The 23,610-nt window shown below is 35.3% G+C and overlaps 2 protein-coding genes across 2 annotated transcripts; one reads left to right on the top strand and one right to left on the bottom strand.

Annotated features, from left to right (window-relative positions):
- The first annotated feature begins 12,159 nt into the window (after window positions 1-12,159).
- LOC147473593 (uncharacterized) lies at window positions 12,160-12,947 on the top strand. The gene is made up of 2 exons (XM_086587266.1): window positions 12,160-12,464; window positions 12,644-12,947. The coding sequence occupies exons 1-2, from the start codon at window positions 12,160-12,162 to the stop codon at window positions 12,945-12,947; spliced, it is 609 nt and encodes a 202-aa protein (XP_086443392.1).
- A 196-nt stretch (window positions 12,948-13,143) lies between these two features.
- Window positions 13,144-23,342, bottom strand: LOC147473592 (cellulose synthase-like protein G3). Its single transcript, XM_086587278.1, has 6 exons — window positions 22,679-23,342; window positions 21,892-22,041; window positions 21,653-21,778; window positions 16,196-16,642; window positions 15,724-16,071; window positions 13,144-13,741 (listed from the first exon to the last, which is right to left on the bottom strand). The coding sequence occupies exons 1-6, from the start codon at window positions 23,279-23,281 to the stop codon at window positions 13,184-13,186; spliced, it is 2,232 nt and encodes a 743-aa protein (XP_086443404.1). The 5' UTR covers window positions 23,282-23,342; the 3' UTR covers window positions 13,144-13,183.
- Between the last annotated feature and the right edge of the window lie 268 nt (window positions 23,343-23,610).

The following is a 23,610-nucleotide window of genomic DNA, read 5'->3' as shown; positions in this document are numbered from 1 at the left end:
TTGTAGTATAAATGAAGTTTGTGAGTACTTTCTCTAGAAAACTCTTACGAGGCTATAACTCGTGCACTAGAGAATTCTTAGTGGTTTAAGGCCTTATTGCATATGGTCAATGCAGTCGCACTCAGCGAAACGAGACTAGTTAAAAATATATTTTTGGCCACTTATTTTAATTTCACATATTTGCTTGAGGACAAGCAAAATACTGTTTGGGGGTGGTTTGATAAGAGCCCAAAACTGTAGTTTAAACTCTTTAATAGTATTTCTATTTAGCCAATTATGTTATTAATAATATAGGTTTAGCACTAATTACGTGCTTTTGAGTATTTCAGGCTTCAGAGTTGAATAAATGTAAATTCGTTACTAATTAGGCGCTAAAAGGAGCTAAAGTGATTGCTATGAAAGTTCTATGAAGAAAGCCCAAGTTTCATGGAGAAAAAGCCCTTAAAAAGCTCAAGTCAAAGCTGTTAAGTGAAAGTCAAACCTGATTAGAAAGTTGAAGAAAAGTCAACAAAACTTTAAAAGGCCATATCTTTGGACTCATACATCAGATTTGGGCTCATTTTATATCAAAATAACCGGCTCAGAAAGCTCTTTCCAATGGTTCATACCTTGACTCAATTAGAGTAGTATAAGTTAATGAAAAATCGCGCTACAGTAACACGACTAGAATTAGAAATCTTGGATTCAACAAATTGGGTTTTGGACTTGATTTATGGGTCCATAACCTAGCCTAAAAGCCCATGCATGAAATTATAAACCTAACCCTCTCCTATATAAAGAGGGTTAAGGCAAAACAAAACTTGGCTACTCCCCTCTTAGTTTAATTAAATTAGCTCTCTCTCTCTCTTTAATATAACCTAATTTATGTTTTTTTTAGCCTATCCACCATTACTTCAATCTAATTCAAGTTATTATTATCTCTTCTTTTTCTTACTTTAGTTTAATTAATCTAATGATATTAGGCTAATCCCCCCCCCCCATTAGAGGGAGTGATTATGAAGTCTAATGAAGAATAGATTGCTTAGTATAATTATTTAATTATGTATATATTTTAATGAGTTTAGTTTATTGTATAACTTCCAAAATAAGCATATAGTAAATTAAACGAGAAATTATTATAATTAAGTCCAGAGACTTGGTTGTAATAATCCTACATGCTAGTAATAATGACTATAGAGATGTAGGTTGTTGCTAGGGATGATAAAGGTTGAATCGTTGCGTGAAAACCTAAATATGATCTCTTTTTAATGAATAATTTGATTCTTGCATGAAACTAGTTATTAGGTGGATTGATTACTCTTCTCTATAACTTTCTCGTCCATCAAAACCCTATTTTTATTAGTTTAGTTAATTTAGATTTATTTGAATCCATAGTATAATTGTAGAATAGAAATCTCTCAACATAACATTACTCTCACCATTATTTTTTTGTGTTAGATTAATTTGATTCTATTTAGTCTTGATAGATTAAGAGTGGAACAAATCCTGACTCTCTATATTGTATAATGAATTGAGAGTAGGAATATTGATTTAAGTACTTGTTTATGTAATTGATTATTTGTGTTTACGCATTAGATAGTTAGTCTACATAAATTTGTAGTTATCACATTTCAAGGAGAGTTCGTATTTGTTTTGGGTTTGCTTCAATGCGTCTTTGTGAAACCAGGTATCCCAAGAATTTCCCTAAGGCTACCCCAAATACACATTTTGCTGGGTTGAACTTCATCTTGTTTTGGCGCAATCGTTCGAAGGCTTCTTGCATGTGAGAAATGTGATATCCAACCTTTGCGCTTTTAACTACCATGTCGTCTATGTAGACTTTCATGGTGTCGCCCTTTAGGTCTTTGAACATTTAGGTGACAAGTCTTTGGTAGGTCGCACCAGCGTTCTTCAAGTCAAATGGTAGGACATTGTAGCAGAACGTTCCTTGTTCGGTTATGAAGGATGTTTTTCCTGGTCTTCTTCTGCAAGTGGTATCTGATTGTATTCGCTATATGTGTCCATAACTGATAGAAGTTCATGTCCGCAAGTTTGATCTACTAGTATGTCTTGGGTAGGGGGAAACTGTGCTTGGGGCAATGCTTGTTGACGTTGGTGAAGTCTATGCAGAGTCGTACTTGACCATTTTTCTTAGAAACGGCTACAATGTTAACTAACTAGGTCGGGTATTCAAGCTCTCTGATGAATCCAATATTTTTTAGCTTTTCTATCTCTTCATTGATGGCTTTTTGAAATTTGAGTGCTAGTTTCCTAGCTCGTTGTTTAATAGGCTTTATAGTCGGATCTATATTCAATTTGTGGCAAGCGACCTGAGGGTCGATTCCTGGTATATCAATATACGACCAAGCAAAAACATCTTTATTGAGAGATAGAAAATTGACAAGTTGCTCCTTGAGCTTGGGGTCTAAATCAACCCCAACATAAACATATTTTGGGTCATCATTTGTGTCCAAATTGACTTTTTCTCCAATTTTAATTTGTGCTTGTTTTCCCTTGAGTTTGTCTATTGCTGATGCTAGAGGGTTGGAATCTTGAGGATCTTGCGGCTTTGGGATGTCTTTGGTTTGGATGACCTGAGTTTTGGCCGTGGTTGTTGCGTTAACTTGATTGCACCAATGAGCTTCTAGTTGGTTGCTTCTGAGCTCCATGATTCCTCGGGGTCCGGGGAACCGCAAGACTTGGTGTAAGGATCTTGTGAATCCATCTGCGTCCTAAGATGGCAGTGTATGATGACTTGACATCAATCACACTGAAGCGTGTTGATATGATGTCTTGACCATGTCCTCTTTTTCTCCAATGGAGACTGGTAGGATGATGTCTCCAATGGCATTTGTGCGGTCTCCACTGAACCCGTAGAGTGGTGCATTTGACTCTATCATTACCGAATCTGGCAGGTGCATATCCTTGTATGTTTGGTAGAAAAGGATGTCTAGATCGATTAGGACCCATTTGACTGTCCATCCATTGATCTTGACGTGCACTACCAGGGAATCATTATGGGGTAGGCACACATTGTCCAGATCATCATCGGTAAATGATATGGAGGTTGTAGATTGATAGCTGGTAGGAGTGATCACTTCAGCTTTGTGGGAGAGGTGGTAGATTTCTTGCAGTGCTCTACACGCCTGCGCTTTTCACAACTTGAGGTTTCGTTGTTGGAGGTGTGTGTAATTATGTGGATTACTTTTTACTCGTTGTGATCGGAGGAGTGTTGTCTCTTGTTGTGCCTCGACCGACCTAGAGATTTAGATTGTCGGGCTGTTATGCTTCTACTCTTTCTGTGAGCAAGTCGTTCATGGCTACGACTCCTACTTCTGTGGCGGTTGGCATTTAGTTTGTGCATGAGGTCGCTTTCTGGCAAGAACTCTTTTAGCTTTCCCTCCTCTACTAAGTCTTGGAGGTAGTGCTTGAGGCTTCAACATTCATCGATGTCATGGTGGTGGAGTTTGTGGAAGTGGCAGTATGGACGTCCTAATATTGCAATCACCTTGTTGATGTTTGGTTTGAAATAAGGTGTTGTATATATCTTCTTCAGGATATGGCTTGGTGTCTTGGAGAAGTTGGAGAATTCTCTTTTGGTGTATGATGGCTTGTAGGTGGTGGTGCCCGGCCTTGTTGTTGTTGTTGTTGTTGTTGTTTTCTTTGGGTCCCCGTTTGTCGCTGACTGCGAGGACTTCTTTGCCTTTGCGCTGGGCCATCCATTCTTCATATTTCATGTACTTGTCGACTCTATGGTACAAGTCGTCTAGGTGTTCTGGCTTGTTGCGCATGAGAGACCCACGCTAGATCGAGTCGTCTAGGAGTTCGTTGGTGAACGCAGACGTTGTGCAGTTTAAGCGTTAATCAGCAGCAAATCGCTCCAAGAGCTTATAACGATTAATCGTATTACACTACACCATAAATGGTGTTTAGCAACAATTATAATCGTTACTTATATTTTTACTAACGCTTATATCCGTTACTTCTGGGGTGTTACAGTCATTTAGGCAAATTTAGTAACGGATATATTCATTACGTATATTTATTTAGTAACAGTTATATTCGTTGGTAATTATTTTGTAACAGATAGTCAACTGTTGATTGTCCACAGAAATATTTCATTTCTAACGGATATAAGTGTTAGTGAAGCTTGGGGCCCTTTCATTACTAACATTTAGCGTAACAGATATAACCGTTACTAAAAAACAGTCCAGTGCAAAAAAAATTATTTTTTCTGGTGCCAAAAGATTTTCACCCTGTATGGAGCTACATCACATCTGATTATCCACAATCCATCTTACATACAAAAATATTACATTACATTACAACTCAAGTAACAAGTGAATAAAAGAAAACCCGACTTGGTTAACATTATAGAATTAAAGCCACCAATCCAAATCCAAATTTACAGAATAGACACTTGTAAAAATGAATTAACCTAATTGTATCCATCCAAAGTTACAACAACAATTGTAAGACAATATAATAGAAACTGACAAACACTAACAAGCTGACTACCAACTCGACCATAGAGAATATGCCAAGTACCAGTCAGAAGTAGCACCACCATCTTCACCCTTACATTGTTGGATGTGTATACTTGTTTTTACTAAAAAAATGTCGCCTTAATCTCATACTTCCCACATAAAAGAATAGACCACAAAAAGTTGAAGCCTAAAATGTAGTTTAATACCACAAAATGACGTAACGGGCATATTATTACCTCATTGAAGGCACTAGGATGTGCATAGTTCCATTTCTCTGATAATCTCAAAGTGTATTATGCAGCAATGCCACAATATCAAATGTACTTCTCGTATTGCTTTGAGAACAGCTATGTCTGCATTCAAATTCCTACGTGCCAAAGAAGTGTTTATCCATCATAAAGTAATCCGTTGATTACTAACAAATAAGGATACAAGCAAGCAATTAAACTCATGCACCTAAGAAATTAAACAATTGAAATTCAGATGTCTAAACTTGTATTGTGAAAAATAAATATCCTTGTTCGATCACTTAGGAAGCTTAACCTACACATAACCAAATCTATTTTACTTGATTCACCCTCCCTAAAAGATCACATGGATTCAGCATGCATACCATGAGTCTGCCATGGTAGAAAAGAAATTAGACAAAAAGGTTCTCTGACCAAGGTTTAAAACATAATCTAAAAAGCACTACCTCAACATTATCACACAATTCTTATAACACCTTAACAACACCTCGTCCTTACCACGATGATTTCCCACAGCGTATTAGAAATGTAGAACAACTACCACTCAAACACCATAATGCTAATGAGTCATCCATTTTCCAAGTGAATTAAATGCAAAAACAATATCTAAACACTACCAACAACCCATTTCCTTCATAAGAACAAATTTAGTTTGTAATAATTTCTTTTCAATAAAGGCAAGTGATTTTCTTTTTCTAATGACAAAAAAAAAAGAGTACACAAAAACTAACCTTTTAAGGGTATTAAAAGAACTTAGCTACACACCCAAGATTTGAGCAAGAACAATACGAAGGTGAACTTGGATTTTATTCTTCTAAATCTGATGACTCAAAACTAAAATTACCATGTCTAGACAAAATAGATTATATCAATGTTAGAAGTAAATGTACCATGTCTTTGGATTTCATTCTTTGAATCGATGATTTCGAAACTAAAATTTTGCCTTGCCGTCATCACGAGAAATAATCATTGTTTCCCACACCCTTTAAAACATAAGGAAGTCAGTCAGTGTGCCAATTCTTCATCCTCTTCAGGAATGAAATAAGAGAAAGAAAAACAAATATTAGAGGCACACACACACTAAATCATTCATAACAAGTTATTGTAGTGTAAGGAATTTCATACGGTCATAATAAATGAATACCAAAAGGAACAGTACATAATGACGGAATATCAAGTACTCAAATTGCAAATAAAACAAACTACTGAAACTGACATTGATACAAACCCGTTACTTGCTAAATGAAATTGACTAGTCTACAGAAAGTTATATAACCCCGTTACTTGCTAAATTCATTGCAGAATACCAGACTAGCTAGTAACATACTAACATGGTCCATAGACATACTTCACTGACAAACTAGTGGCATACGGTCAAGTCGCTCCGAAGTTGTCTATGTACAAAAAATCAAAGCAGACACGACTGAGCCATTACTGCACACTACTCGAGCTGTGTTCACACTAATAAGGCACTCGATGTCTAAATTACTTGAAATTCAAATCTCAGTCTTGGCAATTGCTAGCAACTTGTTATTGAATCATTGCAATAAGCATTAAATTAAATAAATATGCTGGAAAATCGTAAACAATGATCTTAAAGCATGGTCCAATTTTGTATGGAATTGATTTCATGACCATACAGGCATAGGACTAATTAGTTACAACTTACAACTTACAACTTACAACTACATGTCGATGTGTAATCAAGTAAACTAGACAAAAATCAGCTGCAAAGGTATAAATACATATACATTGAAAATGAAATTAACATATAAATAAAAGAGGAACCAAGCGATTCATTATATTGAAAGGAAGTTACCCGATCTTCGCGTACACTACTTCAAGTCCCAAAAATCAAAATCAAAATAGGAAAGAATGAAGAAAGCAAAGCGAGTTGCATATGTGTCCTACAACAAAAAATATAAAAATTTTAGTGAGTAAAACTTTTAGCCATTCAATGACATATGTGTCAAGTTCTACATGGCGAAGTGAACATGGATCCAATTTATTTGAATAGGCTACTTAGCTTAGTTCAATCAATAAAGCAACCACAAGCTATTAAGTATTAAACCAACATAGATTTAACCTTTTACCTCAGAGTTAAACTTAGAATACTCGGTGAAGATTCCCCTGATTAACCTAGAGATGGATTTATCTTCTTCTACCTTGAATGTGCCACCACAAAAAAAAAAAAAAAAGAGAAGAGAAGAGGGTTTGGTGAGAAGTAAATGAGATGAGTGTTTGATGATTAAGAAAAACATAGGGGTTTTGAACGATTCTTCTTCAGTTCAGAAGTTATCCCTATGATAGCAAATGATAGTTATTCACCCAAATCTAGGGTTAATTGGGTGGCCCGAAAGAAAGGGAAAAAAGTTGAGTTTTTAGGTTGCTTTGTTGAAGTGAAGCAATGCATAGAAAGGGGGATTTTGGATGGCGACGAAAAATGGTAAAGATTACAAAAGCTTTGATTTGTGTGAAGATGGGAAATGCAGGTTTGAAAGAGGATTAAAGAGATCGAGATAGACGGACCATAAAAAAAAAAGAGATAGACGAGAATGTGGAATTTTGATCCGAGCAGGTCACTTAAATTTATCTTATGTTTTTTGTCACAAAAAAACAACTAGGGTTGCTGCCCATAATCGAACTGGGGACGTTGACCAAGTAAACTATCGGTGTGACCAGTGCTACAAAATTCGTTGTACTTTCAGTGTTTTCTAACGGATATTAACGTTAGGTTATATAAGAAAAAGTTTATAAAATAATTTAAAGAGTAAAAAGAAATAAAGTAACGGATAACCTTATCACTAACACTTATATCTGTGACAACACTACTTACGAATATATCCGTTAGTAATGAAAATTTTGGTCTGTTACAAATTTACTATTCTGGTGTAGTGTTAATTGGAATTAATCGGGGATTAATCAGAATTAATCGGACATTAGTTTTAATTTTAGTTTAATTTATGTACCTCTTAACCATGTCAGTGTTTCACATCCTAAGATTCTCTCTAATAAAAAAATAAGGAAAAAGAAAAGGTAGTAAGGTATCCCTTGTTTCTCCACGCGTGGACTTGTGTTTAAAAAAAGTGTTGCAACTCTTATACACACTTGAATTTGGATCAAAACTCTGCTTTTCTTCTTTGGTATGTTAGATTTGGTTTTATAGAGAACTCTCTCTCTCTCTCTCTCTCTCTCTCTCTCTCTCTCTCTCTCTCTCTCTCTCTCTCTCTCTCTCTCCATTATTACTAATTTCTCTCTATCTCCATTAATTACTAAATTTGATATGGGAATAATAGATCAGACCATCGATTTTTGGCTAAAGAAAACTTTGATTTTGATTTTCAATTCTCAAAGTTGGGAAAGACAGATGCAAGGGCAAGAAGGGACCACACTTTGGCATCTATATTTTCAGCATTTAGCGACTAAGCGGCGCTTTTTTGAAATCGATTTATCGAAAATTGTCCGATTAATCAATCAAAATCGCCCATTTTTTCGCTCCCGCTCAGACCTCCCAATTTTTGTCAAATCGGATCTGTAAAGTAGCGCATAACGCTTACTCGCTTATTAATCACCGATTAATTGGCGCTTAAACTGCACAGCGCAGAAGTTGCAGAGCCGTCCTGGAGGCCTGGCTCCATTTATAGGAGTTCTTTCTTGAACCGTCCTAGGAAAGCGCGGATAGCTTTGCCGTGTGCTTGCTTCAGCTGGAACAAGGAGTCTAGGTCGACTTGCTTCTTTCTGTTGTGGACGAACTCTACTGTGAATGTCTTAGCCAACTTGTCGATGTTATTAATTGAATTAGGAGTGAGTGTGTAGAACCAGTCTAATGCTCCGTCTTTCAAGCTGACTGGAAAGAGTTTGCACTTTATGTAGTCATACTTTGGAGCACTGTAAAGCGCCAGGATTTGGCTGAAACGGGCTATGTCTTTGGCTTGGACACGATTTCTGATCATATAATGGGAACTGTGGTTGGATAAAGTCGGTGGGAGAATTTTGCTTATCCGATTTCTGTGGTGAATGGTGACGTCTTGTATGATTGTAGCATCTTTTGAACGATCTAGGCTGCGCTGGCTTTTTTGCCTATTTTGTCCAGTCGTTGGGTAAGATCGTCGAGGCGTTGATTAGTGGTTGTAGTGAGTGTTATAACCGCATTGTTGTCGATGGTGTCTGGAGTCACGTTGTTGGTGTTGGAAGTAGTTTGTTCGCGCATAGCTTGGTTCTCTTGCTGGAGTGTGGTGAATGATTCGTGGAGGAACTTGACTTGATCTACGAGAGCTTGTAGTTGTGCTTCCATGGTGGATTTTTTTAACCAGCTTCGTGGGCTTGAGAAAATAGTGTGGGTGTTTTCTCAAAGAAATGAACTGGCAGACGGTGCCAATGTAGATGTGTTGTTTTATGCCTACGACCTGATATTGAGGTTGAAGGGGAATGGCTGCACTCTTGTTTGGGATTAGAGTTGCCTACGTATCATATTTCTTGGGTAAACTTGAATCAAGCCTTACGTAATTCATCTCTCTCTACTTATAGATGTTTGAGCTAACTTTCCTTATTTGCTTCAAGCCATTATCAGGTGTAGATCCATATTTTGTGCTATCTTGATGATTCGTCATTACTTCTGATGTTACAAAGTCAATGTCTCCTTGATTAGTGCATTGACTAAGCTTCAGGATCGCGGTAGATCATTTGCTTCCATATATGGTTGTGTTTGATATTTGGGACGGCCTGAGTCTTGGTCGTTGTTACATCCTAGTGGCATGGTACGAGCTATGAAGATGCGACCTGGGGTGTGGACACGTGTGTTGTAGTGATATGTTTGAGAACGGAGGGACTTACATCGCAAGTGCCATCTTAATGGTACATCATCGACCATGATTTTTTGCGTGCCACACTAACTACCAAGGGATTCCTATGTTAGCTGTCCTAAGTTTTTCTTGAGTTCATGCACATTCCTTTCACCACATTGTTGTTAGTTTGGAGATCGGTTTCAACTGTTTGGGTGTTACTCATTATTGATTAATGTAGGTGTATTGTTAGCTGAAGCTTGTTTTTTCTCTTTTGTCTTGTACGTGTAGGTTATAACCTACTTATGCTTGGTCATCTTAATTAATAGAAGCTTCCATCTTAAACGATCAAATTAAAGTCAACGATTAAATTACTTAAAATACAATGATTGTACCCATTGCTACAAATGTAGTTAGGGTGGGTGTAGGTGGTATGTGTGTGGTGATGTGTGAATTTCTAGAGCGATTATTTTTGCGTCTATGATAAACTAATAAGGCAGGTTTATGCGTACCAGATCTTAATCTCATGCAAGTTTTAAGTCTAATAGGCAATTCCTAATGAGCATGCAAAAATAGCCTGATTATTACTAGAAATATAATGCTTTTATAGTAGATTCGAGGATGTAAAGAGGTACGGTGTTACCTAGAGCGTCCTTGCTATGCGTATAAATAGCGCCTTCAGCAGCCTTGAAACACATCTACTAAAAACTTTTCAAACCAACGGCCAAGCCACTTAAGAATTGAGGGAGGTTGTCCGTGCATGCACATTCCTTAATTAGAGAACCCCAATTCTTTCAGTTTTCTAGACACCGTATAGTATGAAAAAAAAAATTATACAATTATTAGAGTGGGTGGGCATACGAGTGATGTACTGTACCTATGACGTAATATTGCAGTTAATATTAAAATGATAATAATAATAATTATTTAGGGTGCAGCATCTTTAGAAGAATAGGGTAAATTTGGTAGCGATCTATACTTACTTCTTCTTCTTTCTTTTAAGTAAAATTAAGTGAGCGCAGGGAGCGCTCTATACAGGCAAAATGAGGGCGCTGGTGCGCTCTTAAGTAAAAACAGTATGGTGAATTTTTTAGGGTTAGGTCTCGGGAATGCAGGGAGTTGGTTTCTCAACTCGTATGCACTTAGGCAATAGTAGAAAAATTTTGAGAATTTGTGAATAGTGAAAATAGTAGAGAAACCGGAAAACAGTGAACAATTTTTTCTATTCTAAATTCACAATACGTGAGCAAACAAGATGGCCAGCAGCGCCATTTGATGTAAATAAAAGTAATGCTTCCAAAACAGTAATAAGAATATGAAGAAACAGTAATTTAATTGATGAGAAAAGATTAGAGATGGGTCAATCCACCACGCGATTCAAATGGCTATTAGTTAGTCATTGAATCGATTTTATTGGTCCCTAGCAAACCTATGATTATCTCTAATCATAGTTTTGCTAGCTAGAGAGATTACACCCCCACAAATCTCTTTGATGGGGCTATAAATATCTAGCCCATTGTTATGAGGTTTATCTCTAAACCACATACCAATGGACTTGAAGCACTAATTAAAAACAACAACCATTCTAAATAGTTATCATCCTCATGCGGCTTCATAAACAACCTGTGTAAAGGCTCGTTTTGGTGTGAATCTTTACAGACCTTGATGGGATAGGGAAATGTGGATTGCATGTGATTTGACTGAGTTCGGTTAGATGCGAACTGCCTACGTATCAAGTTCTTTTGCTCCACTTGAATCAAGTCAGTCGTAGTTCCTCTTCTCTTTATATAGGCAAGATGCCCGCGCTTCCTTCTCTCCCTCATCAGGTCAAGTTTAGGACTTGAGGTCATTTAATGAGCAATGATGGCGAGTTGTGTGGAGTAATGGACCACGCATATGGAGCTTGATCTGGTCTTGATGGTGACAGCTATGGCGTCCGTTACTATCCGTTGTTGCACGAGCAAGTGTGGACCTTCTGGAGGTCGTTGTAGTAGTCGAATTGGTCGGACGATCTCTCTGAAGAGATCGTGCTTTTGGTTCGAGTTGTTACGAAACAATCTGGATTCATGTGGTGCAATGAAGCGACCTTGAGGAAATCGGCTGGTGGTTTCACTTTTGCCGAACATGTGTATAATACTCATAGGATGTGGGTATTAGTCCCTCACAATCTCCATAGTTATTTTCTTCGTTTGAAATCTGTGGCATGTGTTCAGTTTGTACATGTTGTTAGGGTATTGTCCATCCCTTGTAAGGATGTTGTCCAAATAATATCTATAGTTTGGTTACTCTTGTATCAGTTGTATGGCAGAGGAATTTCAATGATATTCGTCTGGTGTCTCCCAGATGAAGAATATGGCATTTATGTATGCAACTTGCAACTTGTAGTTGCACATGTATTAAGCTTAGTTTCTTCCAAGCTAGATGTTTCAACCTTTCTTAGCTTAGAAGATTCAAGATGTGCTTATAAGACCTTTGGGCATTGGTAGGGATAGAATGGTGTGGAGTGCTGAAAAGACAGGAGAGTATAGTGTGAAATCTACCTACAAGTTTATTTCTAAAATAAATGATGTAGGTCAGAGTTCTAGTTTTAATTCCCAAACTATAAAACACTTATGGAAATCCAAGCTCCCAGCCAATGTCCAAATGTTTTTATGGAAGATATACATGAATGTTTTACCCATGGGTGATAGGTTGGCTGCAAGGAAAATACTTGGTGACTTCTCTTGCCACTTTTGTTTTAGGACCCTGGAAACTGATCGTCACTTGTTCTTTGATTGTGAATGGTCAAGAGCTATATGGTTCTCATCAAACTTGGGTCTCAAAATGGAGAGTCTAGGCAGTACTCAGGTGAAACATTGGGTTACAAGGTTTATGACATGGTGTCACAACAAAGACAAAGATACATCTCAGGCTGGTATCAAGGCATGCTACTTGTTATATAACATATGGATTACAAGGAATGAAACCAGGTTTGAGCATAGAATGCCTAATAGGGAAAGGACTATCAGGAGGAGTACTCTGGAAGTAGAGAAATGCTTAAAAGTTTTCTCAACAAGAAACCCTAAAACCCTAAACTTTATTACTCAATTGAGCATTCTAATTTTGATTCGATTTTTCATGTTATCCCTAATGATTGTATTACTATCAGGTTCGATGCCTCTTTCCAGTCAACATTAAGAGGGGCAACAGCTGGATGCATAGCTTGGGACACTATGGGGAAGGTAGTAGGAGCAGCATTTAGAAGATTCAAAGCTAGATCTGCAGAGGAAGTAGAAATGGTGGCGGCTGAAATTGCAATTTTCCTTGTTATCTCTTCTAGGTGGACTGAAGTACTTTTAGAAGGAGACTGTGCAAAAGTTATCAAAGCCTTTAATAGCTCTACCTATTCATTGCTTTTAGAGAACTTGAGAGTTTTATGTAAGAAACCTTTTAACTTTCTTTACCTTTTGTAAGTTTAAGTAGACTAGTAGGACCTCTAATGGAGTTGCACACTTGATTGCTAGATGGACTAACCACTAGTTTCAAGTCTGTAATCTACCTAGTTGTATGTTGGAACAAAATATCATGCATGTAGTCCTTTAGATTTATTATTAATATACATGGTATTATCGAAAAAAATTAAAGGTTGCTACACGTCTACACAACACATAACAACAAATACTTTCTTTATTAAGCACAAAAATATACACTAAACTTTCTGACTTTTAAGTGTGAAAAAAGCTACTGAGTACACAGCCATAGCTAAAAAGACGGATTGAAAAATAACCATTTTATGCATTCTTCCTCTATCAACCCTTAAGATTATGGCCTCATAAATTGGCCAGCAATTGACCGCCACAAACCCAGACATGATTAATTGAACAAAAACGTTCTCCCAGTTTCCATATGTGAATATTTCACTGAGCCCTACAATAAATGCTACCAAATTGATTAGTGCAATCGTCGTTATTGGCACAAATAAGGGAGACGCAACTCCAAATTCGAATAGTCCCTGTTCATACCGCTTGCTTTCTTCGTCATCTACCACTTTACTAGTTACATTGAATCCAATAGCAGAAATGCCTAGTGATTTTAATACGTAATCTATAAATCCAAATAGGTAGCACGACACACTTCTGATCAGCCACATCCTTTGATCACTATACCATTGACGAAATGTTCCTCCTCCTATAATGTAATCTAGAAAATCTTGTCCATATGCCCCAAGAAACAAGAACATGTGCACGTAAAACCAAGGGCTTGATACCTGCATTACATTTTTTACCAGCAAGGAGAAACATGTCAAAGATATATGACTTCAAGCACCTTTTAATAATACTAGTTTTGAGCACGTAGCCACACATGCAAGTAGGGGTGCAAAAACCATGCCCCATTGATCCGGTGGTAGTGAGGTTGACTATTGGCTAGTTTGGTCATGGGATCAAGTGGTGGTGTATTAAAAAAAAACCAACAAAAAGAAACAACAAAAAAGTAAGGGTTTAAAAAAGGCCCTCAAGCCCTTGGCCCGACAGACACATGGGCCGAAAAAGTCATCAAATTTATAGTAATAGCCTAGATATGAAAGCATGAGAGTGGCCCTCAGCCCGACCCTCTAAGGCCCCGCAGTTAAGGCCATCATAAGTCACAACTTCTTTATGTAATTTTATTTACATTTTGTTAAAAAGTAACTGTATAAATAGCAAAATGGAAAGTATATTTTACATGAGTTAGTGCCTTGTGTAAGCTCCTCCAATGTTACATGAAAAACCTAGTTCAAAAGAACAAATTGTTCCATTGCCGAGATATGAACCCAAGTTACTTCTCTATGTATAAGCTAGAATCAAATATAAATTAGAGTGATGTGATATGATCATTGGTATATGGTAATGAAGTTTTTAATCAACTTCAACTAATCAAACTCAAATTATTTTACAACCTACAACACCACATCATATTTGGTCTCACATACACTTTTTATTGATTCATGGAATACATCGGCACATATAGAACCTAATAACAAAACTTTTGAATTTTATTATTTTACAAATTTTAACTAAATTATTAATTAAGTACATTAACCCAAGTCAAGATTGAGAAAAGCTATTATTTAAACCTAATAAATTTAGCAAGATTATACTATAAATAAAGAGTTTAAGAGAGTAATCAAATCCGGCTCTCAATTCTCTAAAGAGAGGGCTGAGGTGAGGGTTATGGTTTCACAATTTTAGCATTGGTTGGGCCGGCCCGTTTTATACTCCTACACGCGATTTAGTTAGATGTGTTGGGCCTTATGAGAAAATAATAATAATAATCAAGATTTGATTTTGGGTGGGGCCATGAGAGAAATTCGGAGAAAACAATAAGACGGGTTTTTTTTGGGGGTGGGACCAATAGGAGAAAGTTGAATAAAAATAAAAGGGGGTGGTTATATGAACTCCACTTAAAATACTCCAAAAAAACTCCACCACAAATACAATGGAATTAAAAAAGCTAATTTTTAGTGAAGATGTTCTCTACACAATAGAGATTATCCTCACAAGAAATTATAAATCAATTCATTTGAAGATATATAGTTTTGTCAAAAATCGTTTATAATGTTATGAAATGATCCAACGGCTCATATTTTTTTAATTTCGATATAACTTTTGACAATGTGAAACATATTCAATTGAGTTGATTTTTTGTATGAGTGTTCTCTATCATGTGATATATATATCTCCACAAAAATTTAGCTCTCAATTCATCTTGTAAGTCTATTGTTAAAATTGGAGTAACTTTGGAGTCAGTACAAGGTGAAGTTCATATAACCATTCCCAATAAAAAGAGGTGGCGAACGATGTTTTTGGAATCACTATAAGGTGGAGTTTATATAGCCATTCCCAATAAAAAGAGTTGGCGAACGGTGTCTGGTGTCTGTGATAGTTAATTGGTTGGCTCCCCATGCTGCCCATTACAAATAGAATATATTTTTTTTTTGTGAAAAAAGACTTTGTAATAGTTGGCAAACAAAAAGAGGGTTTTCACACGGAACATTTCGTTCATTTCGTTTATGCATCAAATACGCCATTTGTCTATTTCCTTCGCAGGGTGTTGTTGAGTTCCTAAAAATATCTATGACATATATAAGTTACTAGATATGGCGATACATATCGGAAACATATTTAATATTTGGATTCTTGGTGACTTCACTATCATTCCACCAATCTCGTAGTTCGTATTTAATGATTAGTTAATGAGATATAAACGTACCTTGGGGAACATGGATACTCCGTTGATGAGAGCTAAGGGTGGGAGAATCCCATAGATAATGATGGGGACGGAGTAAATGGGCCAGAAAGATAAGTGAGCAAAGGCTAAGCCCATGAATAAGCCCATCGACCGTACTCCAAACGTTATCGGACAGTATTTGGAAAATGTAACCTCTAACAGGCCCACACACCACCGCCGGGTCTGGCTAAGCGAATCGTTGAGAGTGATTGGCACATCACCAAGGAATGCTGGTCTATCTGGATCACAGAACACTGATTTCCATCCTTCGCATAGTAGTCGATAACCTGAGAAATAGTCTTCAACCAAAGACCCATATCTAAAGCCCATCTGTGCAGCAATTCATAGTCCAAACCATAAGTATCATAACATGCAATCTTGTGCATTTAGTAAGCAGGGTCACAAACTCACAATGGAAATTTTGTACATGCAAGAAATGTAAAATGCGCAGTACCTTGGATCCCCAATTAGTCTGATCCTCAAACTTGCAACTTGCTACGTTATGAGCTAGTGCCATAACTGCTTCAGATTGAATAGACTTATCTACCACATGATTTGGATTCAATTCTGGAATTTCAGGAGATAGTGCAGACAATGGACCTCCAAATAGAGCTCGACGAAGAAAGAAACACCCACTCCCGACATAATTAGGACCTGCTAACCCATCCATTCCTCTAGGGTTAATTTGAAACAATCTTTTTAGTTCGCTGGCGTAGATATCGTTTTTGTTAATCCCATGGAAGCGCTGTGGAAATTGAATGTAGGCCAGATCTGATGATGCCTTAGTAGGATCCAATATATAACAAAGTGCGCGGAGGGGTGTCTGTGGATCATTCGAGTACATATCGCAGTCTTGGGTTAGGACTATTGGTGCATTCGTCATGGTCGCAGAAACTCGAAGCTTGGGTACGTGCAACATTGAAATAGTTTAGGAAGTTAATTCTGTTTTGTGGAATTTAACTTTAACATGCATATATGATGCATTAATGATATATACTAATAATAGGTAATTGACATGTACATTATATTAAAACTGACTCTGCATAATAATTGGGTGAGGTAACGATGTGGAGTCAAGGAACAGAAGTTAGCATGTGCGATATCAAACTTTAGAAAGACAACGACTGAAAATAAAGCAAACAGTCGTACTTGAGACTCTAATATCAGATTTAGAACATTCAAAGAACATTTTAGTAAAAGGAATTTTGCAGATTTCTACTATCTATATACTAAAGCAGAGACCTTTAAAGGAGGATTTTCTCTCTCCTATGTGGCACTCTAATATGAGAGTTAGCCTTTTTTTCTATCCTGTGGCAGACTCTAATATAAAAAAGATAGTATTTTCTAATAGTCCCATCGCGTGGAACCTCTTTGAAGAGTTTAAGTGTATTTATAATTTTTATATTTGGAGAGTTTGAGAGTATTTCCATTTCTTATATATTTGATCAAATAAAAAAAAAAAAATCTTTAAAAAATTGGTGATTCTATTATTTAATCAAACACTTTTAGTGTTCAAATTCTTATATATTAGATCAAATAAAAAAAAATTGCTAAAAATAGGTGATTTGTATAAACTAATTCCTATTACAAATCATCTGATTTTAGTGTCTATGATAAATCTGGAACTTATTTTGAATATATCCTTAAAACGGCCTCAAAATATAGTAAAAAACAATTATACAAAAAAATAACATCACAAAATATATAATAGAAAATGAAAAAAAATAACGGTAAAGTAATAATGACAAATATTTTAAAATATGTATAATCTTGAATGAAACTAACGTTAAAAACAATTAATGGAAAACCAAAACCTGGATGCAAATGTATCGAATTAACCTCAAATAATATTTAACGGAAAATCGGAAACTGGATGCAAATGCAAAGTATTATACTAATCTTAAAAAGTAATTAATAGAAAATCGAAATATAGATACATTTGCATTAAACTAACCAAAAAAGAATAATTAACGGAAAATCAAAATGTGGATGCAAATACATCAAACAAGATAAAAAATAATTGTCGGAAAATCGGAAACCTGGATGCAAATGCATTGAGCTAACCCTCAAAGATTAAATTAACGGAAATCGAATTTGGATCGATCGCATTGAACTAACCTCAAAGAAAAATTATTTATAAATTGGAAAACATAATGCAAATGCGTGGAACTAATGTTAAAAAATAATTAACGGAAATCGAAACCGGTTGCAGAAAGCGAGATTGAACTAATCTAAAAAATACATCAGATACAAAACCTCAAGAAATAATTAACAAGAAATCGAAGGCGGTTGCAAATTCATTGAACTAACCTCAAACAATAATTAACGGAAATCGAAACTATATGCAAATGCAACTTTATCAAATAATAAACGAGAAATCTAAAACTGGATGCAAATGCATTAAACTAATCTCATATAATAATTAACGGAAATCGAAAGCAGGGATGCAAATGCATTGAACTAACCTCGAAGAACAATTACCAAGAAATTGGAAATTGGATGCAAATGTATTGAACTACCGAAAAGAATAATTAACGAGAAATCATAAAACTGGATGCAAACCGCATTGAACCGATATCAAAAAATAAATAACGGGGAATGGAAATTAGATGCATTGCATTGAACTAACCTCAAAATATAAATAACGGAAAATCGAACCTGGATGCAAATACATTGAACTAACCTCAAAAAACATAGTTGGGTTATATGTTGTGGGAATGTCTCGATAAGTATAGTTTTACACTTAAAATGGTGTTTATCTTATCTCTTTCAGTATGATTGGGAACTCCTTGCTATTCAAATTTCAAAGTAGTCCAATATATATGAACTTCGCCTTATTAGGCAATATCACAAAATTTCAATTAAATTTCTATTATTAAACAACAAAATGAAGTTGAAGAGTTTTATCAAAGGTGAGTTCATTTTTTTTTTAATGGAAGTGGAGGTTTTCGCGTTATAAGAAATCTGGTTGAGTGATTAATATAATGTTAATATATATAATAGTTCTGCATATTTGCAAATATTTTTCAGAATAATTAATATAACAACACCCGTTCGTAGATAATCTTTGAAGATTCCACATAGTGAGTCATGCATAATTTAAAGAATAATTAGTGAGAAATTGGGAACTGGATAATCTTCGATGATCTCACATAGTAAATTAAGCATAATTTACTTTTTATGTCATGTTTGTAATGACACTACAGATGAATCAGTAGAAATTGGTATTACATACCATATTGGATAATTATAATGAAATCAGAAATTGGATTCAAATACATAACTGAGCTCAAAGAGTGATTAACGGGAAATCGGAAACTTTATACAAATTGCATTAAACTAACGACAAAGAATAATTAACGGGAAATTAGGAATTGGATGCAAATCATTGAAAAATATTTAACGGAAAATCGGAAACGGTATGCAAATACATCAAACAAATCTCAAATAATAATTAATGGGAAACCGGAAACTGGATGCAAATGCATTGAACTTTACTCAAAAAATAATTAACATAAAATCAAAAACCGAATGCAACTGCATTGAACTAACCTCATAGAATAATTGGTGGGAAATCGAAAATTAAATGCAAATGCATTGAAAAACCTCAAAGAATAGTTAGCGGGAAATCAGAAACCGGATAGAATTGTATCGAACTAACCTCGAAGTATAAATAATCAGAAACTAGATGCAGATGTATTGAACTAACTTTAAAGAGTTATTAATGGGAAATCGAAAACTTGATCCAAATGCAATGAACTAATCTCAAAGACTCATTAACGAAACATTGAAAAATGGATGAAATTGCACTGAACTAACCTAAATTAATAATTAACGGGAAAATATAAATTTGATGTAACTGCATTGAACTAACCTAAAAAAATAATTGCGGTAAAATCGAAACTTGATGCAAATGCATTGAACTAACCTCAGAGAACAATTAACATAAAATTGGAAGTTGGATGCAACTGCATTGAACTAACCTCAAAGAATAATTAACGGAAAACCAAAAACTGGATGCAACTGCATTAAACTAAAATAAGAGATTAAGTAGTGGGAAATCGAAATTGGATGCAAATGCATTGAAATAACTTAAAAAAATAGTTAACTAGAAATCGTAAGTCGGATGTAACTACATCGCATTGACCTCGATCAAAGCATAAATGTCCACTTTTTTAGCCTTCTCACATGAGTAATTACGAATAATTAGGAACCAAAACGCGAAAGTGAGTTTATAAAAACAGAGACTTTACATGTATACAAATTGTATAGAAATTGTAAACTATCGAACTAACCAACAATTATTAGGAAAATCGAAACTGGATCACGGATGTATTGAACTAACCTCAAAAAGTAATTAACGGGTGATTGGAATCGGATGCAAATGCTATGAACTAATCTCAAAGACTAATTAAAAACATCGAAAATTGGATGCAATCATCTTGAATTAACCTTAATGAATAACTAACGGAAATCATAAAGTGGATGCAATTGCAGATTTGAATTAACTTCAAATAATAATTAATGGGAAATTAGAAACTTGATCTAATTTGCGATTGAACTAATCTCAAAGAATAATTAATGAGAAATTGGAAACTTGATGCAACGTCTACATTAAACTAACCTCAAATAATAATTAATGGAAAATCGAAACTTGATGCAAATGCATTGAACTAATAACCCTAAAACATATTTGTATTATATGTAAGGGGAATAAATGTCTCAACAAATATAGTTTTGCATTTTAAGTAGTGTTTATTATAATTCTTTTATTGTGATTGGGAATGCCTTTCATATTCAAGTAACTTCAATATTATATTTAGCCACATTAGGTATTCTCACAAAACTTCAATCAAACTTCATTATTAAACCTAACAATAAAAGAAGTCGATGAGTTTTATCAAGTTTTGGTGCTTCTTTTTATAGAGAGTGGTGCAAGAAATTTAAATGAGTAATTAATATAATTTTCATATCTCATAGCTATGCATAGTTACTAATATTTTTTAGAATAATTTAATATAACGGCACCCGTTAAGTAGGACACGTTTCATGTGATAATCTTTTTAAGTGAGAGTAGTGTATTCTTTGAGGGATATGGAAAACAATCAATCTGTTTTGATGATTTGTACACATTAGTAAGCCGAGCGGTGATGATTTACCGCTAAATCACTATAAATCTAATAAAACTATTATACAAGCTAGATCGAGTTTAAGATAATTTGAAAATTATGGATTAATATTATAAACCACAAAGTGAAGAGGGTATCTCAATTTGATCCCTTAGTTTCCAAATACTTATGCACCATAATTGTTGCTTTCATTAACGTATTTGGTTTATTTTCAATAAAATATATATTCTTATTCAAAATTTGCCGCTAAATCACCATAAATCTCTAAAAACTATTATACAAATTTAGATCGAAGTTTAAGATAATTCTATTTGAAAATTATGGATTAATATCCTAAACCACAAAGTGAATAGGCTATCTCAATTTGATCTCTTAGTTTAAAGACTTATGCACCATAATCACGCTTTCATTAACATATTTCGGTTTATTTTCAATAAAAATATATTACGATTCGAAAATTTCTTCGCTAAATCACCATAAATCTAAGAAAACTATTATATAAAATTTAGATCGAGTTTAAGATAGTTCTATTTGAAAATTACGGATTAATACCCTAAACCACAAAGTGAAGATCTTTATCTCAATTTGATCCCTTAGTTTTAAGTTCTTATATACCATAATCATTGGTCATTAACGTATTTCGATTTATTTTCAATAAAAATATATTCTGATTCGATAATTTGTGCGAGACATTTTATAAAGCCTTTTCAGCACACAAAATATTTAATAGATCCCGGGCGTATGCCCGGGTCCAAAATCTAGTTTTGGTCTAAAAGGCGTACCAGAACGTTAAGTGCACCAGCCTTGAAGCGGTGTGGTGATGTCTTATTTTTTTCTCTGGAAATGTACACAAGATTTGGCATGCGATGTCCTGTGATGTCCTTCACTTTGGCACTCTCTAGCAAAACCTAATGAAGAGAAATAAGATTCTTGTTATAATTTGGAGGACTTTCAAGACTTCAATTCTTCAACTACTTAAATTGATTGAGAACATACAAACAAAACCTCATGAGAACGAAACCTGAATTATTGTAGGGTGATCATTCCGTGTAAACTCGGTCGTCCATTTCTTAAACGCCTCGGAGTCTTTTTCGCCTGTGATGAACTCATCCTCAATACTCCCTCTATCAACAACACTTTCCACCTTCATTTTCATGCTTTCGTACATCATCTGCAACACATAATTAACGAATTGGACCCAGGAAATAAAAAGCGGCCGGCTGGTAAATACAAACTCAAATTGATGACGCATGAATTCGATTTTATGTAATTAGTTGCCATGATTATGAATTTATGATCAACTTATCTATCTACCCCGTAATTAGTTGCCATGAGTATGAATTTATTATCAACTTATCTATCTACCACATGAAATAAAATATGTCGTCAAATTGCCAACTTCCTTTTGAATATCTCAATATCATTGCATGGCCAATAACTTATTACGTTGAATGGTGACGATGGGTTTCAAGGTACAGGTTTCAGGACTGACACAACATTTTTGGACTTTCTAAAAAGTCCAAAAATTCCATCTTCCCTGGCACAATTCCCTGATCACTTGTCCTCCCCAGCAGCAGCACAACTCCAACCCCACAATACAATCAATCACAGTCCAAATTTCATAACCCCAACACCAATAACTTACCCAATTTTAAGTAAATCCAATAATATTCAATTTCAATCTCCAAATAATTAATTCATCTGATTATTAGTCCAAAACAAATTAGATTGAGTGAGTTTACTGCTAAGGAAATTGGTGTATATCCAATGTCTATATCTTCGTCTAGCTAACTTATTTGGCTAATTACCTTTATTTCCTCTGTTTTAGAGCTGCGGATATGGGCATGAGTCGATTGAAAATACGCCGCAGGGCATCTGTCAACTATGTTGTTCGCTCTACAAAATGGCAACCAATGAGTTGCAAACTTCGCAGCCTCCATGAAAGCAAAGAGAGTCAACATTGAACCTCCATCGTCCGATACATAGACCGAAACCTTGTCAGTTGGATAATCATAAGCCATAACTGATAAAGCAGTATTTATAACGTTTATGGGAGGTTCTTTGTATGGATCAGCTGTGCATATAAACACATCCAAGGATGGATAGTCCTTATAATCAACAATACTAGGAAGGTTTTCTAGATACTCTTTACGTTTAATTGGACGCATACGAAAGGCTTGTGTTGTAGCCCACATGAAGGTTAATATGGCATCAGAGACTAGTAAGGAAAGGTGAAGAAAGATGGAGAGCAAGGTGGTGGAATAGATGAGAGTGAGGATATGGTGATAGAAGAGTGCTAAAGTAGCACAAGTGTAAACTACTACAAATGCACGGTTTAGAGTTGTGAGAGGGAGGGGTTGATATGTGTGCAGTGGAGAGATTGTATTTTTGCTCTCTCTTGAGGTTTTCATCTTTGTTGCTCGATCTAGCTACTAGCCTACTACTCTCCACTCTATAGCATGGATGAGTGAGGACTGAGGAGTACATATTTATAGACCAAACGATTAACAAATAACAAGTACTTATCGATGATACAATCATCACGTACGTATACATAACACGGAGATTATTATACTGTATGTCATGGCATATAATTAGTAAGGGTGACTTGCAAGCAGGTTTTGTGATATATATATATATATATATATATATATATATATAGATGTGTGTGTGTGTGGATCTTGATATATGTGTGGGATCGATGTAGTTATGGCAAAAAAACAAGCATCATGTGGCAAAA

Source organism: Coptis chinensis, unplaced genomic scaffold, assembly GCF_015680905.1.
Source record: "Coptis chinensis isolate HL-2020 unplaced genomic scaffold, ASM1568090v1 utg2290_pilon_pilon, whole genome shotgun sequence".
Classification (NCBI taxonomy): domain Eukaryota; kingdom Viridiplantae; phylum Streptophyta; class Magnoliopsida; order Ranunculales; family Ranunculaceae; genus Coptis; species Coptis chinensis.
The sequence above is the reverse complement of the archived record's forward strand: the minus strand, read 5'-3'. Positions and strand labels throughout refer to the sequence as shown.

What these genes read in the sequence shown, in the direction of transcription:
- LOC147473593 (XM_086587266.1), top strand. Translation starts at nt 12,160, where the DNA reads ATGAATGTTTTACCCATGGGTGATAGGTTGGCTGCAAGGAAAATACTT. An exon ending in ATTACAAGGAATGAAACCAG is followed by an intron (nt 12,465 to 12,643) that starts GTTTGAGCATAG and finishes TATTACTATCAG; the next exon opens with GTTCGATGCCTCTTTCCAGT.
- LOC147473592 (XM_086587278.1), bottom strand. Translation starts at nt 23,281, where the DNA reads ATGAAAACCTCAAGAGAGAGCAAAAATACAATCTCTCCACTGCACACA. An exon ending in CTGGTGCACTTAACGTTCTG is followed by an intron (nt 16,643 to 21,652) that starts GTACGCCTTTTA and finishes CACGTACCCAAG; the next exon opens with CTTCGAGTTTCTGCGACCAT. An exon ending in AGACTAATTGGGGATCCAAG is followed by an intron (nt 16,072 to 16,195) that starts GTACTGCGCATT and finishes ATTGCTGCACAG; the next exon opens with ATGGGCTTTAGATATGGGTC.